This window comes from Heterodontus francisci, chromosome 24, assembly GCF_036365525.1.
Source record: "Heterodontus francisci isolate sHetFra1 chromosome 24, sHetFra1.hap1, whole genome shotgun sequence".
NCBI classification, from domain to species: Eukaryota; Metazoa; Chordata; class Chondrichthyes; order Heterodontiformes; family Heterodontidae; genus Heterodontus; species Heterodontus francisci.
This window is the reverse complement of record NC_090394.1, coordinates 18,652,080-18,671,511: the sequence shown is the minus strand read 5'-3', so window position 1 is coordinate 18,671,511 and position 19,432 is coordinate 18,652,080. Positions and strand designations below refer to the sequence as shown.

Genomic DNA, 19,432 nt, shown 5'->3' with positions numbered 1-19,432 from the left:
AGGGACCTGGGTGTCCTTGTCAATGAGTCACTGAAAGCTAACATGCAGGTGCAGCAAGCAATTGGGAAGGCTAATGGTATGTTAGCCTTTATCGCAAGAGGATTTGAGTACAGGAGTAGTGAAGTCTTGCTTCAATTGTATAGAACCTTGGTTAGACCACACCTGGAGTACTGTGTGCAGTTTCAGCCCCCTTACCTTCGAAGGATATTATTGCCACAGAGGGAGTGCAACGAAGGTTCACCAGACTTGTTCCCGGGATGGCGGGACTGTCCTATGAAGAGAGATTGGGGAAACTGGGCCTGTATTCTCTAGAGTTTCAAAGAATGACAGGTGATCTCACTGAAACCTACAAAATACTTAAAGGGATAGACAGGGTAGTTGCAGCTAAGATGTTTCCCCTGGTTCGGGAATCTAGAACCGATTCTAGATTCCTGAACCAGGGGACACAATAATTCAGAAATTAATTTCACTGTTCTTTACTACTCTCAGCTAGAACATCCAACTCCACAGCTGGATACTCTACGATCCCTTCAATATGTACACAATGTTCGAGAGGATTGCTAGTTATGTGTGAAGAAAAATAGAAAAAGCAGAGTGAAGGTAAAGGGGAACAATACAGAACTGTGGAGAAAATAAGTCAAAGCACTTACCAAAATCACTTGTGCACACAGCCATAAGGACTTCTGTGTCGTTGCATGGTCTACACGCTCCTACAGCCAAAACAAACACACATGTTTAGTCTTTCTGCATGCTTTTGATTATCACACAAACGTCATATCTGGCGAGATGCTGAATGAAAACTTTAAAATAAAGTTAACAAAAATCAATTGACTTTCAGAAAAATTGCCACACATCCTCTAATGTGACAGGGGATGTGCAAAACTAGAACATGGGAATGAGTTGCTCATTTCTGAATTTTTTTTTTAATTGTCTGGTGTAAAATCATTTCTAGCTGCCATCTGCTTTCCTTTTCTTCCTCGAAGGTGCTGACTCTTGCTGGGGTATGGTTCCATTGGTACCTGAGCCCATTGGCTGATCTTCATTTTTAACCATAGACAGTGAAAATTGTAAGGCTATTCAACTACAGTGTGACAGTAGCCCCTGTGCTCACTTGATACACACACACACACAGATCAACAGTTCGTTATTAGTTGCAGGAGCCTTGTCTGAGTTTTGCTTTTCCCTAACAGAGATGCCAACAAATGAGGGCAATTGTTGCTGAAAATCTCTTAACTATGGATCTTGGGGCTCCACTCTGCCAGCAGAGTGGGATGTATGCTCACTGAAATGCAAAGGGGCTGACCTTATCAGAAATTCCAAGGTCAGCTAACTTAAATAATGCTGGGAAGCAGTCCCACCAGCAAAGTGGGGGCAGGACAGGGAGCAAATACACTAAAAAATCTGGGAAGGGGGTAAAGCATGGCCATGACTTACCTGAATGGTGGGTGTAAGAGAATGAAGACCTAGGTTGGAAGACTTCAATGTGCCAGCATACAGTACAGAATGTGAGACACTGAAAACAAATGCTGCCATCTGACAATGTACCTTTAGCCTTTGTGGGATGTTTAAAACCTTCAAGCTTTATAAACATATTGCACTGGGCCAACAAAGGATGTGATATAATTATGGAACTAATGACATAATTACAAATTTACCAGACTGTAAACAAGTTTAAAACATTGAACCAGCTGATCATGTCATTCTTTCCCCCCCACCCCACCCCCCAAGGCAAAATATATATTCCACATCTGTACTGTAACTTTTGGTAGGAGGAAGATAATTTGCTTTTGAAAAAAAACACATTCTCCAAATATGTTCACATACACCTGAAGTCTTATTCATTACTGTAATCAAATAGGGCTCTCCTGACAGCAGCACATAAACCTGCAGTGGAGATGTGCCGAATGGCCTGTATGCGATCAACTGCATTAAAAGAGACCTGCACCTCCATGGAAATATTGTCCTGCATCAAGGCATTAACCAACATACATAGGAAGCTACAACGTTGCAGCACTTTGATGTAACCGGCAGATCAAATCTTCTCGGGGCTACTTTGGAACCGACAGCGCTCCAATGCAAGGAAAGTAAGGGTGTGACCGCAGAATCACAAATGTAAGGCAGGTTGGTAGTGAAGAAAGTGAAAGTCCTCTATCTGTGTGCATGATAGCACCTACCTGTTTCCATGTGGGGAAGCAGCATCCATAGACAGGTCCAGGTTCCTCATCCCCCTCTCACTTAAACCCTGCTGCTTGGAGCCCATGGCTACAGTGATCAAGTGCAGGTCAGATCATATTTGGCTTGAGTGCTAAACCAGACTTGCCACAGAGCTCACGAGACTCTCAACCGAGGAAGCCATAAGCTCAAATGCCTGCGACATGGCAGATGTCATGGCTTGCATGGACTCCTCCATGGCATGTGCAAAGCCATGCATGACCTCAGGCCTCTGACATATTTTCCACATGGTTTTGCTGCACATCCAGCAGACTTCTCATAGCAACAAACAGAGGACCATTATGAGCGTGGGGCTGAGCAGATGCCGGGTCCCCATCAGTATCCGATTGTCAGGGGACCGGGCTGGCACATGCTCCCTCAGCTGCTGGGATGTGTCTGTGTCGTGCACACCAGCTTGTGACCCAGATTCTAATCTTAAAACCCCCAGGGACTGGGGGGAATATGTTGGCGCTGATGGAGATGGAAGAAGAGGCAGATGACTGTGCACCCTCTGGGGCATTGGCTTCTTCTTCCTCCCCAGAGGAGGATCCTTGGGCCTCAGCGTTTAGAGACCCTATTGCGGGCACCTCAGGAGACACAAACAGAGGCACCTTAAGCATCATCTGAAGAGTTCACACAATTTCCTTTGCTGTGCACATATGGCTACAAGACTGAAGATGACAATTCATCATTACACTTTAAGGATCCTGCCTCGCCATCTGATATGGCACTGCCCCCCTCCTCTCTCGCAATTTCTGCCCCCTACCAGCCGGTGTCAGAACCCTAATGTATGGGACACCTCCACCTGTCTTTGCCGCTCATGCTGGTTGTGGGTGCATTTATCTTGCAGGAGACAGTGCAGATTTAATGTCATGTCAAAAGGTGAATCACAATCATTGTAAACATGCATCGAGATCACTCATTCAGGACTGGCTTCCGTACGACACATCCAAACAGATCAAAAATGCCAATAGTCAACTTTGCACACCATCAGGAAGGGTATGGCACCAAGGCTGCGCACGCAATCCAATGCATGCCCTGCCCGCCCTCTGTCTTAAAAACATGGAGCATGGGAGAAAAACAATGGAACAGCTTGGCCAAGACCACTTACCCTCACTGATCTGAGCAAGTCATTGATACGTTGGCGACCCTGCACCCAGATTCACTGTGTGACCCCACTGTTCAAGACCTCCTCTGCTACCTCCATCCAGGCTGCCTTGGTGAGTTAGGAGAGTCTTCTGACTCCATCTGCAGGGAAGAGAACCTCCTGCATTTCCCTGACGGCCTGGAGGAGAACCTGCAGGGAGGAATCACTGAAACATAGGGCTGAACGTTGCCTCCCGGCTGCCATTTTATTTGCTCTTGCTGCATTGAAAAAAAATTATGGAGAGTTGATGCTGGGTTTGAAAAATGAAGGAAGGAAAGAGCAGTTACAAATCAGTAAATTTTGAATTTTGGTAACTCTGAAAGAGACTTACATAACACCAAGGCTGCTGCTCCTTGAGGCTTGAAACACAGAATGCTTTATAGCTGTAGCGATCATGGTGCTTGAGCCAGTGACGGCAGGTTTCACCAATGAAAGGCCGTCCCCACTGCATGATCGCATGTGCCTCCTGTGCCCGTTGCCACACCGTTCATTTACATACAGAATCGCATACTTTAAGAGAAAAATGGTGGAAGCAGAAGTTACGCCAACTTCTGGTCTTGCCATTGAGAATGCCGTGGGACTCAAAATCCCAGCCCATCTCTTTGTTGAAACTTATAAAAGTTAGTCTGTAATGAACCCTAATGTAGTAATAATCATTTAATACAGAAATGACAAGTTACTGCAAGCTTCTTGCAAACACAACTAAAGAAAATGAAAGTTTCCAGTTTTATAAATAAAACAGGATGATTCTGCTTCCAAGCAGTCCCTAATGAAGATTAGCAAAGATTTAGAGGCTTATTTATGCACTAGATGGGGACTAATTATAATGTTTAAAAAATAAAATAAAACCACTGGCTGTAAAACAGGAGCGGTTGAACCATTAACCAGGTTTGCACCATGTCGTATTTTCCTTTTTATTGACTGAAGAAAAATCAGGCAAGGTGCAAAAGGGGTGCCAATTCCCTGTCACTGGTTTTTCACCCAGTGATAAAAGTTGAAATTATCTGCAAAGATTTCAGTTATGTTTTGTGAAGCTGAAGTAACCAAAACTTTGATTCGTCAAGTTTTTGGTTTCTGGCAAGTATTTTATTGAAAACATGTAATCTACTTGTCAACTGGTGGGTTTTAATTTACTCATCTTTGGGAACAAAACTTCACAGTACACAAAGGCTTATTCACAAGCACCATAATTTCAACATTCGTGCTTAGCCTAAAAAGGTATTTCTGTTCAATAAAGCTTCTCATTCTCAAATCAGTAAACCACAGCCAGAAGCTGTTCAATAACAGTAGTTTCTGTATGATGGTTCATCCAAAAATAGTTCAAACCACATCAGATTACACTAGGCTACATTGTTGCATATCCACTGGTGAAGGCAGTCGCTCTGGAATACTTGCTAGGTAAACCCAGAATGTTGAAATACACTATAATGATCAAACCACATAACCCTCAAGTGACTGGTCATGTCAAATCTGGGTCATACTAGAATATTTTTATCACTAGCATTATTCTCTATTTATAGTATTATGTTCTTGAGAAATGGGGAACATGGCCATGGAGACCTCGCTTCCATCGAGATGGAGCAAAGTTCAACATTGGGTGGAGTGGCTGAAGTGATTTATGACTTTAACCCCTTCTAGGGACTAAACTAAATCAGGAGTACTTCCCTATGAATCTCTTTCAATTAAGTTCAAACCAGACAGATTCTCAGACTCTTGTTTTGGTCCGAAGAATTGAACCAGCTCTCCCTCAAAAGAAAGAAATCCATAGAGAATATTACCATCCTTCGGATAACCTAGTTTTAATAATTTATAGCTAAGTCATAAATATCCCAGATATTATGAGGGTCTGGGAAACTCTCTTCAATACGTATCTTCCCACTTAAGGAGACACAGAGAGGGGGTTCTTGTAGTTGTATATGGAATGCTACATGAGATGATTTATTAACTTTTATAAATTTATTAAAACATTCAACATGCAATACACTAAGTGGCTAAGTATACTACAACATAAAACATTACTAAAAGATGTAAAATAGTCTTATTTCTAAAATAGAATCCAAAAGTTTAACAATGTTACAGGAACGTGTCTTAGAATATCCATCAAAATCCAAAGTAAGTGGTTACCTTAAATTCTCCAAGTAGGCCTCCCGCTTAACAAGATAAAGCACTCTCAGTTAAGAGTGAGTTCTCTTGTCACACAGTCGACCGCCTTTTCCATTGATTGAGGAATTCAATACTTCTTATTTTTTAATTCAAAACACGTTTATGTGGTTTCTAATCGATTAGCTCGTCCTTTGCAAATGTGGGTTTACGTTTCTGTAAATGTTCCTCCCTCTTTTATCCATATATGGCTGCATCATTCCCAATTAACTTAATTGCTGAGAATTCCCTTATCATTTAGTTGTGAGCTTTTATCTGGTCAAAATGTCTGTAGTGTTTTATAGTAATACCATTACTTTGTTTTATTTAACTTCATAGATGTGTTCTTTTCTAACAAGTTTTATTAAACAAACTTTGTGCAGTAACGTTTTTTAAAATTGGGATTGCATGACATCTGTTTCTTACTTAATGTGCTATTTTTGGGATTGGTCATTCGTACTGATTCCTTGGTGTTACTTTGTACTATCCCCTTAAGGTGGTCTGTCTATATTATTATTCTCAACTAATTAGTTATAGTCAAGCTATCAGTGTGCATCAGGTACAGTATATCGCAGTATGCCTTATTTTTAATTAGTTTATAGATTCCAATGTAGTAGAGACTTGAGATGGGCTTTTATCTAAAAGATAATTTTGTTACATCTTCCAGTGTAGCATAGATGTTGGGATGGATCTTTTTAACGAATCAGCAATTTTTAAACTCTGCTCTGAAAGGGGAATTCCAGTGAATTTTGAAAACTGACTATTTATTCAATCTTTAATTGACGGAGCATCCACAACCCTCTGCGGTAGAGAATTCCAAAGATTCATAATCCCATGACCCAAATGTCCAACTTCTTATTCTGACTATGATCCCTAGCTCTAGACGCTTCAGCCAGGGGGAAACAGCCTCTCAGCAGCTACCCTTCAAGCTACCTGTCAAGCCCTCTAAGAATTTTATACATCACAATGAGATTACTTCTCATTCTTCTCAATTCCAGAGAATATAGGCCCATTCAACTCAATGTCACCTCAGAAGACAGTTCTCTCACACCAATAATCACTCTTATTGCACCCAAAGGTAAGTCTATTCTTCCTTAGGCAAGGATACCACAACTGTACACAGTACTCTACATGTGGTTGCATTAAAGCTGTATATAATTGCAACAAGATTTCCTCAGTCTTATACTCCAACCCCTTTGCAATAAAGGCAAACATACCTCTGCCTTCCTAATAATTTTCTATACTTGCTTGTTAACTGATTCATGGACAAGAACCCCCAAATCCCTCTGAATACCAACATTTATTAGTCTCCCACCTCAAAGAAAAAAAATTATGCTTCACTATTCAGTACAGTGGCGCAGTGGTTAGCACCGCAGCCTCACGGCTCCAGCGACCCGGGTTCAGTTCTGGGTACTGCCTGTGTGGAGTTTGCAAGTTCTCCCTGTGTCTGCGTGGGTTTTCTCCGGGTGCTCCGTTTCCTCCCACAGCCAAAGACTTGCAGGTTGATAGGTAAATTGGCCATTATAAATTGCCCCTAGTGTCGGTAGAAGAACGGTGGGGATGTAGCAGAGAAAATGGGGTTAATGTAGGATTAGTATAAATGGGCGGTTGTTGGTCGGCACAGACTCGGTGGGCCGAAGGGCCTGTTTCAGTGCTGTATCTCTAAATAAAAAATAAAAATAAAATACTAAAGTAGATAATTTCACACTTGCCCTCAATATAAACCATCTGCCACCTTCTTGCCCAATCATTTAACTGGTCTATATCCCTTTTCAGCCTCTTTGCATCCTCCTCGCAGCTTACTTTCCCTTCTAGCTTTGCATTGACAACAAACTTTGAGATATCACATCCTGTCCCTTCAGATGAGTTATTGATATAGATTGTAAGTAGCTGAGGTCCAATAACTAATTCTTGCCGTAATCTACTAATTGCACCCTGCCATCTTGAAAATGACCAATTTATTCCTACTTTTTTTCCCTTAACCAATCCTCAATCCATGCTAATATATTACCCCTAATCACATGAGCCATAATCTTGTGCAACAACCTCCTGTGTGGCACCTTATTGAATGCCTTCTGAAAATCCAAACATGTTACATCTACTGGGTTCCTTCTTAGTTAGTTACGCCTCTAAAACTCTTGCCCTTAATAGCTGCTTTCTTTGGCCTAAAGTGCCACACAAGTATGAACTTGCAACTGTTCTTTGACTGTGAACAATAATCATTATTGTGGAAAGTTCAAAGATGTTCCCCAGTGGCACCCAGATACAAGATATATCTTAAGCGTGACTATTTTTTTTAAATGCATGCATCCTTTTCACTGGTTGGAAGAGGGAGACAGGATCCTTATCAATCCCTCAAGTTTCTGTCTATTCTACAAGCAAAATGTATTGTCATTTTGGTTAAAATTGAAACATTACGATGCTTGAAATTTAGTCCCTGAACCAGATGACGAACACAACTGCCAATTTAACTCACTGGTTACATTTCCTTACTGCTAGTACCCATTCAAGATGTTTCAAACATCATCTCCAGTGAACAGGAACCTTGGCCTTGAATATAAATGCAACATCATGTGGAAGTTATTCAGACAACTGATTAGAAATGTGAAAATCATTGCCTCAAACTAAAACTCTTAATTAAACTGTGGGGGAATTTTATGCTCTCCCCGGTGTCCGGTTTGGAGACAGGGAGAGCATATATAATCGGGCAGGATGGTGGGGGGAGGGGACCCCGCCACCTACCCGCCTCCACCCAAATTAAATCGGAGGCCTTCCCACCCAGCCGCCAATCGAGGCCCTTAAGTGAGCAATTAATGCCCAATGAAGGGCCTCATCTCACTGTTGGAATTAGCCCAGCGGTAGTGCCGGGGGACTGGGTGGGGGGTGGGGGGGGGGGGTGTGGTCAGTCGCTGCATGGGGAGCATGCCAAATAACCTGTGTGGGTTGCTTGCTGCCTCCTGGGCAGGTGGGGGGTTGTGTCCCTCATTAAAAAGGCACTTAGTGCCTGAACAAGGGCCCCGGCATCAGGAAGGGAGGGGGGTGGCCAGCTGAGATCCACCCCCTGCCCTTGCTGCCGACCCCTTTCACCCCCCCTCCGCCATGACCCCCCAATCCTCGAAACCCCTCCCACCCTGATTTATCTGTAGCCTGGGTCCCTTGGCGATCCACAGCTCTGGTGGGTCCATTCCTAGCAGCAGCCACCACCTCCGCAGTGGCACTGCTCAGCTAAAGAGCGTCCGGCCTCCGATTGGCTGGCAGCTCTCAGAGGGCAGGATTCCCGACGCCGGGGTCCTTGATCCTGGGGAAGGCTCTGCTGTCCACTTAAGTGCCTAATTGGTACTTGATCCAGCAAGCCTTCCCCAGAGGAGGCGAGGCGTGGCTTGCGCCAGCGCTTTTGCTGGTGATTGAGACCCCTGTCACCTGGATAAAATCCAAGCCTGTATTTCAGTGGCCAGGTCACACCCCAAATAGACTAAATTCTATCCTCTAAAATATAATCCATATTGGATGATCCATGAACACTAAACCTGTGCCATGTCAAATGATGTGCACCCAAGGATGGGTTTTGTGTCAATTATAATTCAGATACTTAGGAGTATGATGTGGCAGAAGGATTGCAACTGAATCATCCATTGTCTTTTACATTTCATCAAGCCATGTTTCATATAACTCTTTCTGCTACTGTCCTTGTAACCATTGTTTAATTTTAACCACTCTGGCTTCCAATATCTCTAAAAGGATTGTTCATGGAAATGTATATTGGACACAAAAAAGCCCACAAAGATTCCTGCCATGCAATGGCCCACTAAAAGATCACACAAAACAAGCAAAATATTACATTCAACCTGACATCATTGTATTTAAATACAGAGCTCAAATTATGCCACTGGGTTGCAGTACGGCCTTATATGTGTTGAAAATGCCAAAAAGTAACAGCTACTACTATCCCATCAAGGCTGACATTTATTCAGGAAAAGGCTTTGTTACATCTTGAAAATGATATGCTTGCCTGCACTGAAAGGAACAGTAATCCTAAAATAGTTTGATTGTACAATGATTTCTCTATAACCTGAACTGCAAGAGGCCTTCATTTCCACTTTTCCACATTAAGGGAACTTTAAGCTTCTTGCTGCAACACTAGCTGACATCCACACTTAGTTCCTGAAGTGCAAGATTTAAGAGAATCTAGGGGTGATTTTCACCAGTTCCTTTAGATACTAAAAAAGCCTCTGAGGCGGCCAAGGTGAGGTTCTGAGCTGAAACACTAGTTTGGTGCAAAAGGATATCTTGGTAAAAGAGTTGAAGTGTGCATTAGGAATAGCTGCCCGGAGGATCATTAAGAGTCAGATTGCTGCTTAAATTACCTGCTAGCACTCATTAAAGAGGCTGCATGACATTTTGCTGACTGGCATTTGACCCACCGCCCTCTCCTAACACTGACCAGCTGAACTGGAATAAACAAGCCATCACAGAGGATTTTGAGTAAAGGTATATCACCGTTTACTGTTCACTTACTACTGGAGGTTTGAAAAGGACTTTTGAAACAGTTGGGGAGACTTGCTGGAGCACTGTCAAGGCTTCAGCAACACTATCAACATTTATTCCAATAATTCTCTCAGGACTTCACATAAAAAGAGTGAGTGGTATGCCACTCTAGCTATTTGATATGTTATTAGGAGTTATCAGGAGAAAGGGAGTGCTTGATCATGGGCATCTTGTTGGAGACCCCTTCATTTGAACAAGGGATGGAAGGTGGACATAAGGCCAGGCAGAGCAACATGAGCTGCTGCAAGAGGGACAAGAGGGTGAGGTGTATTTTTCACCCACCCCTCCCCCACCTTGGGTACAGAACATCCCTCCTCCTCTGGAGCTCCTCCACCACGATCTCCACATCAGAGAATCTGTGTGCCCTCTCACCGGTCCCGAAGCCATCCTGAATCCTACTACTATGCGTCAGCCAGAGTACTCCACACCTTCAGTGGAACTGGGTGCAAGGAATCCACATACACTGCTCCACAAAAGTTGCTTCTAAATCAGCATTCGAGTGATAAATCTGCAGGTGTCTGTTTTAGCATCTCCAGGCAACTTCAAATTATGGTAATCACCAATAAGCCCCAAAACTGGGGGCTGAACCCAGACTTTCAAACAAACAGTCTTATTAACACAGCACCACTTAGTGTCCATTTTTATCTTTTCACTAAAATAACTCCCACAGAATCACAGAATAATACAGTGCAGAAGAGGCCCTTCGGCCCATCGAGTCTGCACCGATGCATTAAAACACCTGACCTGTCTACCTAATCCCATTTGCCAGCACTTGGCCCACAGCCTTGAACGTTATGACGTGCCAAGTGCTCATCCAGGTACTTTTTAAAGGATGTGAGGCAACCTGCATCTACCACCCTCCCAGGCAGTGCATTCCAGACTGTCACCACCCTCTGGGTAAAAAAGTTCTTCCTCAAGTCCCCCTTAAACCTCCCACCCCTCACCTTAAACTTGCGACCCCTCATAACTGACCCTTCAACTAAGGGGAACAGCTGCTCCCTATCCACCCTGTCCATGCCCCTCATAATCTTGTACACCTCGATCAGGTCACCCCTCAGTCTTCTCTGCTCCAGCGAAAACAACCCAAGCCTATCCAACCTCTCTTCATAGCTTAAATGTTCCATCCCAGGCAACATCCTGGTGATTTGCCTCTGCACCCCCTCCAGTGCAATCACATCCTTCCTATAATGTGGCAACCAGAATTGCACACAGTACTCCAGCTGTGTCCTTACCAAAGTTCTGTACAACTCCAACATGACCTCCCTGCTTTTGTAATCTATGCCTCGATTGATAAAGGCAAGTGTCCCATATGCCTTTTTCACCACCCTATTAACCTGTCCTTCTGCCTTCAGAGATCTATGGACAAATACGCCAAGGTCCCTTTGTTCCTCGGAACTTCCCAGTGTCAGGTCATTCATTGAATATTTCCGTGTCACATTACTCCTTCCAAAGTGTATCACCTCACACTCTTCTGCGTTAAATTCAATCTGACACTTTTCTGCCCATTTGACCATCCCGTCTATATCTTCCTGTAACCTAAGACACTCCACCTCACTGTTAACCACTCGGCCAATCTTTGTGTCATCTGCAAACTTACTGATCCTACCCCCACATAGTCATCTATGTCGTTCATATAAATGACAAACAATAGGGGACCCAGCACAGATCCCTGTGGTACGCCACTGGACACTGGCTTCCAGTCACTAAAACAGCCGTCTGTCATCACTCTCTGTCTCCTACAGCTAAGCCAATTTTGAATCCACCTTATCAAGTTACATTACATCCCATGTGCATTTGCTTTCTTGATAAGTTTCCCATGTGGGACCTTGTCAAAGGCTTTGCTGAAATCCATGTAAACTACATCAACTGCCCCAATGTATTTAAATGAGCAAAGTCTCAGTTAACTGACATCAATTGCTTGCTCCAAATCCTGGCCTTTATTGGCAGAGTTTTCGACTGCCAGAGGTCACAGTCAGTGCAAAATACAATTAAGGCTGGAAAAGAATTTGCTACACACCTCTGCAAAGCGAGGTGCTAAGTATCTTCGGCCTACTGGGTACCTCATGACAAACCAAACATCCATTTCACTGCATAACTACGCACGCACTGATGTGAAACAAATAGACCTACATTCAATCTCTAACACACCAGTCCTACCCTGGCAACCTGACATTAGTGACAATGTTGTTACAAAAATAATGTGCAGCTACAGTCCCTGTGGACAGCAAGACTCGCCTAAAGAAGTTTTTTTTTAACATTTCCAGAGGCTACAAAATCACGTCAGCCTTTTAGACTCAGTGAACTCATCCAGGCCCAACAATGTATTATTTTTTTAATTCATTCATGGGATGTGGGTGTCAATGGCCAGGCCAGCATTTATTGCCCATTCCTAATTGCACTTGAGAAGGTGGTGGTGAGCTGCCTTCTCGAACCGCTGCAGTCCATGTGGGGTAGGTACACCCACAGTGCTGTTAGGAAGGGAGTTCCAGGATTTTGACCCAGCGACAGTGAAGGAACGGCGATATAGTTCCAAGTCAGGATGCTGTGTGACTTGGAGGGGAACTTGCAGGTGGTGGTGTTCCCATGTATTTGCTGCCCTTGACCTTCTAGTTGGTAGAGGTCGCGGGTTTGGAAGGTGCTGTCGAAGGAGCCTATGTATCTCCGTATATAATGTATCTCCCCCACATAATGGCCAATACATTCTTTCCTCAGCCGGTGGTCAAGATCCATTGCCAGAAGGCAAAAGCAGTGAATCATGAAATTTGAAACAGCTGCACTTGCTGTGTTATTTACCAGTTTACTGATGGTATAGAATCCAAACCACAATGTAAAAGACTCAGGACTAAGCACCAGGAGTATGAATATAGAACGGTTTCTAATTAATACTAGCATTGCACTAAAGTGTCAGTTTAGATAAAGGTCGAGTGGGATATAAGGCCACAAAATTCTGATTCAGAGGCCAAACTGATGGGACGGAAATCACACTGACACTTCAATACAGCAGTGAGGGAATGCTGCATAGTCGAAGGTGCTGAAACAACTAAATAGATGTGGACAGGGGTAGAATCATGTCATAAGCTAGAATTTATTTTACACTTGAAGAAAATTGAGGTGCATGATGGAGGAAATAGACTTAAAAACAAATTTTGGATATCTGCTTTACATTTAGAAATTTGCAGACAATCCAGTCAAAACTGGACTGCCCAGTCCAAAACCAGGTGGGTAATAACACGATAAACAGGTAGACTTTAAAGGTAAAATCACATGATGAGGAAAGCAAAACAACCAATGACACATTCTTTTAGATCAGTGAGTTTTGTAACTTCTTTTAACCCCATAGGCATCAGAAATCTGATAAAAGCAGGTTTACATTGGCCCTGGGACAAAGGCATTTGGTATCAATTTACTGTACTTGCACTGCACAGAGCACCTTCCTTATCCCTGTGGCAGAATCATAGACCGACAAAAACAGTCTATGATTCTGGTGTCAGGAAAAGGGAGCTTGTTGTAAGAGTGTAAATGCAGGGACATCATTCTGCCCAATCCCAATTAAACAAGTACTTAAAAAGTAACTTCAGAAGCTAACTAAATTTGAATGTAGTTAGTTTAAGGGCCTTCTTCAAACAATCTTTGGTAGCTTGGTTAAAATTTAGAAAATGTTGGGGGCGGGAAATTCCAGTCGCAAAAAAATTTGCTCCGTCACTGTATTAATGGGCAAATGCTTTTGGAATTAAATGAAGACTTTGTCCTTCATGGCCTAATAGCTTTTTACACTTAAACAATGTTAGAGAAGTGTAAACAGTTTCAGGATGCAACCCATGAGACACCTCCAGCTATGCTTTATGACCTCACCTTAACTCCTTTAGACTTGCTGTTTGATGGATGGCTTAAGTCAGGCAATGAAGAGCCTACTGAATTGACTGAACCTCCAAGGGTCACTTGACCTTCAGTCTGTGTGTGTTTTCAGTATTATACTTTCATAAATTCCAGCACATGAACCTTAAGGTGTTGAACTGTCGTTGTTCACTTTACAAAACTGTTGTGTGGCATCAGGTAAACTTTCAAAAATTATAGATTTCTTGGGTCAGACTAGAACTCCTCATTAATCAAATTGAAACTACTCAGATAATTCCTATGACAAAAATCAAAGAGAATGAAGTTGAATTAAATTTCTAGCCTTTAAAATGCAGCAGTCAAGAAGACTGACTTTATTGGCAGGAATGATTATTAAAAGAATTCTAAATGTTATAATTTACTAAATGGCTTCAAATTTATAATTACAATTGGATAAGATAAACATTTAAATATCCATGCTTATTTAGAATGTTTTCATCCTCACTTGGTTTGGTTCAATTCTTAACTTAGCCTTGAGGATTTTTCCTTTTTTACACAAGTTATTGTCGTGGGTGTTAAAATACATATTATATACATATAAAGAAATATGAACCACCATGTTCTTTCACATAATATAGCATTATATTGAGTTGCAATGCATATTGCCACAGAACGATGCCTGCAATTCCCCACACAGCTGAATTTCAATTCCAGCCATACCACCATGAGGAAAAGGCAAGCATTTACAAGTCATCCATGCATTACATGTCTCTCTCATGGTTCCAAGCACATTGGAAGGACTGAGTACTACACAATCTCCTGTCACATTTGTGACTGCGGAGATCAGATAAGGGGGCATGGGGGGCACACAGCGGGAAGGAAGAGGAAAACCTATTTCCTAAAATTAGGTGTGAATGTTAAAATTTGAAAAATCAAATATACACTGATGGTATCCTGAAGGTATCGGCATAAGTAAGAACTCAAGCTGGAGTTTCTTGCATGCTTTGTTTTTGGGATGCAGTCCCATTTGCGATTATAAAATTGTCAATCAGTTTGTATAAAACAGTGTTAAATCACACCCTCGTGTTTATAGGAAAGTATATGCTATGTCCCATTTGTACTTTCTTCTTGTTCAACAGTCTAAATATTGTGATGAATGTTTTGTCTGATTATTGCACAGTACAGTAGCGCAGTGGTTAGCACAGCAGCCTCACAGCTCCAGCGACCTGGGTTCAGTTCTGGGTACTGCCTGTGCGGAGTTTGCAAGTTCTCCCTGTGACCGTGTGGGTTTCCGCCGGGTGCTCTGGTTTTCTCCCACAGCTAAAGACTTGCAGGTTGATAGGTAAATTGGCCATTGTAAATTGCCCCTAGTGTAAATAGGTGGTAGGAGAATGGTGGGGATGTGGTAGGGGATTAATATTAATCCCATTAATATGGGATTAATGTACAGACTTGGTGGGCCGAAGGGCCTGTTTCAGTGCTGTATCTCTAAATTAAATAAATAGTATTATTAGTCACAGATCTAAAATTCAGGTCCAATCTTAATGGTGTAAATTGACTGAGTTAAAATCTTGGTCCATACTCTTTGAAGACATGGATTAATAGCATTGCCTTTGCCTATAATGCTTTTACAATAGGTTAGATTTAGGTTTCTTAAATGACTTGGAGTATAACATCTGCACTGGCTAAACTAGCAGGTAAATGAGCAATTAACAGATTAGTATAATGAGGAGAATTGGGAGGTGGCCCATAAAACCTTACCCAGTAAAGAAAATTACTGTTATTACTAGGCTTAAAACAGGGTTTCTGCAGAAACAAATGGAGACATATTTTAACTCCTATTCATTTAACAGGAACTCGCAATGTAAAGTTTGCAGCATCGGAGAGAAAGAGGAGAATGCACAAGAGGCATAAGCAGTCCCTGTAATGATGAATTCTTTATTGAACTAAACTTTACGTTCCCCAGCTAGAGAAGGGTTTCAATAAACCAAAGTGTTAATTCAGCCCTTAGGACAAGTATGTTTTATGTTCCACTAATACTTTGGCCTGGAATGACCCCAATCCCATTTACACTGATATTTAGACCGGTTTTTATGCCAGTCTTGCCGATGGGAGCTCAAGCCCAAATGCAAGCTCATTTGCCTATGCCAGAACGTAAAACCCAGTGTAAAACAAATGCAAAAGCAGCATTAAGAAGGTAATAGCACAAGTGTAAAAAAAGGTGTGCGCCGTCTTTGGTGATGTGCCTCAATCTCAGAGACTTTTGCCTCTGCTAATCCTCTACCATTGGTATACCAATTGGGAGGGCCATTCCAGCAACGTTTTATTTCTGAACACATGTAGAGGGGATAGTTGAAAACTTTTGGGTATACTGAGACTGAGAGGACTTTGACCAAGTCTAGAGCAGGTCTCAGTACAAAATATATTTATAAACACAAAGAAGATCACTATCAAACTCCACAAGTCTCAGTTCTGTCGATTCAGACTGCTGCAGCTAAGTTTTGGGGCATAAGTTTAAATAGGTTGCTGTGGATAGCTAGGCTGTAGTGTAAAATCATATACGACACTTATGTCCGAATCATCTTGGGGGAAAAAGCATGCAATGTAGCTCTTACACTGTTGTCATACCAAAAATTGAGGAAATTCCAGGCATTCATATTTAGTGCTAGTGCAGTGCAACGTGACCTTTGCACTACATCAAAGCTAACGTTTATGCTTTTTGTGTGTTAATTTTTCAGAAGAGCTGGTCTCACTCCACTAGGAGCTTCACATTGGCTATGAATTAATTGCTGTTGATTTGCAGCCAATATGTTGAACATTATAGTTGCTAATATCCATCCTGTTGCCTTTTTCCAAACATTATAAATAATTTTACTGATTACATGCCAGCAAAATGGGGAGACAGTGGCATAGTGGTAATGTCACTGAACTAGTAATCCAGAGGTCCTGGCTAATGCCCTAAGGAACACAGCTTCCAAAACCACCATGGAAGTTGGTGAATTTATATTTGGTAAATGACTTCAATTAATCAATAAAAAAATCTGGAATTGAAAGCTAGTCTCAATAATGGTGCCATGAAATGATCATCATAAAAACCCATCTGTTTCATTAATGCCCTTCAGGGAAGGAAATCTGCTGTCCTTACCTGGTCTGGTGGCTCCAGACCCACAGCAATCTGGTTGACTCTTAACTGCCCTCTGAAATGGCCTAGCAAGCCACTCAGTTGTCAAGGGCAATTAGAGATGGGCAACAAATGCTGGGCTTGCTAGCGACGCCCACATCTCATGAAAGAATAAAAAAGCACACAGAACTCCATTACATTTAAGCATACATGCACTAATGCTATATTCTCCAATTCATGAAGAGTGCATGGATGCCAGCTAAACACTGATGATTCTATGAAAAGATACCAATATTTAGGACAGTATTTCTGGTGCATTAGATTTTTCAATATTTAAGTGAAAAATGTGATATGGATAAAGAAATCAAATCAAGTGTTTAAATGTTGTTCTCCATCCCACTTTTGACACATTTGAATTTATTCAAAACAGCAAACCTCACCCACTACATGGATTACTTACTATCACCTCTAGGGACTGTCTGTTACTTGTAGCCAGACAGATTAGTTAAAAGAAACATCTGTGCAGAATCTCAGCAATTCCAAAGTCACTTATCTACAGACCAATCTACACACTCCATGTGCTGTTAATCGTTGCAGTGTTCCACATACTCTGTATGTGACATGGGTCACATGTTAAGGATGGTTTCCAGCTGTACTGAAACTTAACTCCACCAAGTAACACAATACACAGGTGGTTTAAATTTAACTCTTTTGTCCTGTGCTTCAATATCACTTCTTTCAAAGTTGCACCTCAGTCTCAGAAATCCAGTGTCGGATTGTTTTTTTTACAAAGACCTAGTGTCCTTTCCTCATTGAATACAACACACTTAACTAACACTAAAGATACAATGAACTGTTTGACATTCACAAAACCCTTAAGATTAACAATCAAATAACTTTAGAAAAGTTCAGAGATCCTGTTCTTACAAAATTAGGTCTGAATAAAAAAATATAGATCAACAGTTCCAAAAGTTATCTGGTTTCAGTTATCTCCTAAACACATTGAATCCATCGTGGACTTTATGACATGGCTTAAGTGTTGGCTGTATTTGACTTTTTATTCCTCTAATGTTTTAAATCCAGACTGCACCATATGGACTGCCAAAAGGTCTATTCTTGTGATAACAATAGTGGCAAACTAAAACTTCATGCCCCAAAAGGGGTTTGCTTTCCTTCTGAAAGAAAAAGACATCTATAGATCTGCATAACAGATAGTTCAAAAAACGAACAAATCTGTTCTTTGCAGGCTCTATTATTTTTAAACACAGGCTGCATCATAGTTGTTCTGCAGTTAGTTTGCCAAGTTACTGAAAATGACACAATGTCCTAAGAAATTGTTATTTCTCCTTTTTACATTTAACAAGAATTTGCAACATGAACAGCATTAATGCAGCTCAGCTGTTGGGGTATTTTTTAAACAAGATAATAGAAATTTGGCTGCGACACATGCTCAACATTGTTAAAGACAGACGAACCATACACAAAAGGTTAACCTTGTCCTCAGTACTTGAGTGAGATGGAAACTTTTATGTACATATATATACACATACAAAAACCTGGAGGTGAAAAAACCTATTGTTGGAGAACTGGGCTGAAGGATGCAGAAGTTTTACATTTGAAAACACAAAAAGACCCTTTCACTATTGGAGAAATGTAGATATTGGTTATACAGCTTAAATATAGAAAGGATATAACAGTGGTAGAGATGCATCACGAGTTTATTTTACAAGTTGGGTAGAACTATATTTTATGAATTGTGAAGTTATTAGTGGAATAAATTCTCCACTCTATTCCAGAGACATCAGTGCTCCAAAGCAAAGAGATCTAATATATCTGTAAATGGTTCTGTTATATCCTGTAGGAGATGCAGCAAAATTTTCCATGGATATAGTGGCCTGGGAATCTGTGCTTCTGATGTCTACTAACAGTTATTTTCACAAGTGTAATCCTCATTTATTGTTCATCCCTAATTGCCCTTGAACTGAGTGGCTTGTTAGGCCATTTCGAGGGCATGTAAGAGTCAACCACATTGCTGTGGATCTGGAGTCACATGTAGGCCAGACCAGGTAAGGACAGCAGATTTCCTTCCCTAAAGGACATTAGTGAACTAGATGGGTTTTTACAACAATCGACAATGGTTTCATGGCCATCATTAGACTAGCTTTAAATTCCAGATTTATTAATTGAATTCAAATTCCACCTTCTGCACTGGTGGGATTCGAACCCATGTCCCCAGAGCAATACCTGGGTCTCTGGGTTACTAGTCCAGTGACAATACCAGTACGCCACCACCTCCCCCCATCATGACTTAAATGTCAGGTTTTTTTTAATGCTCATGCAGAAAAACAAAATATTTGCCAAACACTTTTTACACAGACCCTTTAGACATTGAACAACATATGCTGTTAAAACATGTTTTCAAACTGGGGTCCCCA

The 19,432-nt window shown here is 41.6% G+C and overlaps 1 protein-coding gene across 1 annotated transcript in view; it reads right to left on the bottom strand.

The window, feature by feature from the left end:
- metrn (meteorin, glial cell differentiation regulator) overlaps positions 1-19,432 on the bottom strand; it is a 45,452-nt gene that overhangs the window by 14,207 nt on the left and 11,813 nt on the right. Inside the window, exon 3 of the mRNA XM_068056795.1 lies at positions 651-710. Coding sequence (XP_067912896.1) covers positions 651-710 — 60 coding nt within the window. The remainder of the gene's footprint in view (positions 1-650; positions 711-19,432) is intronic.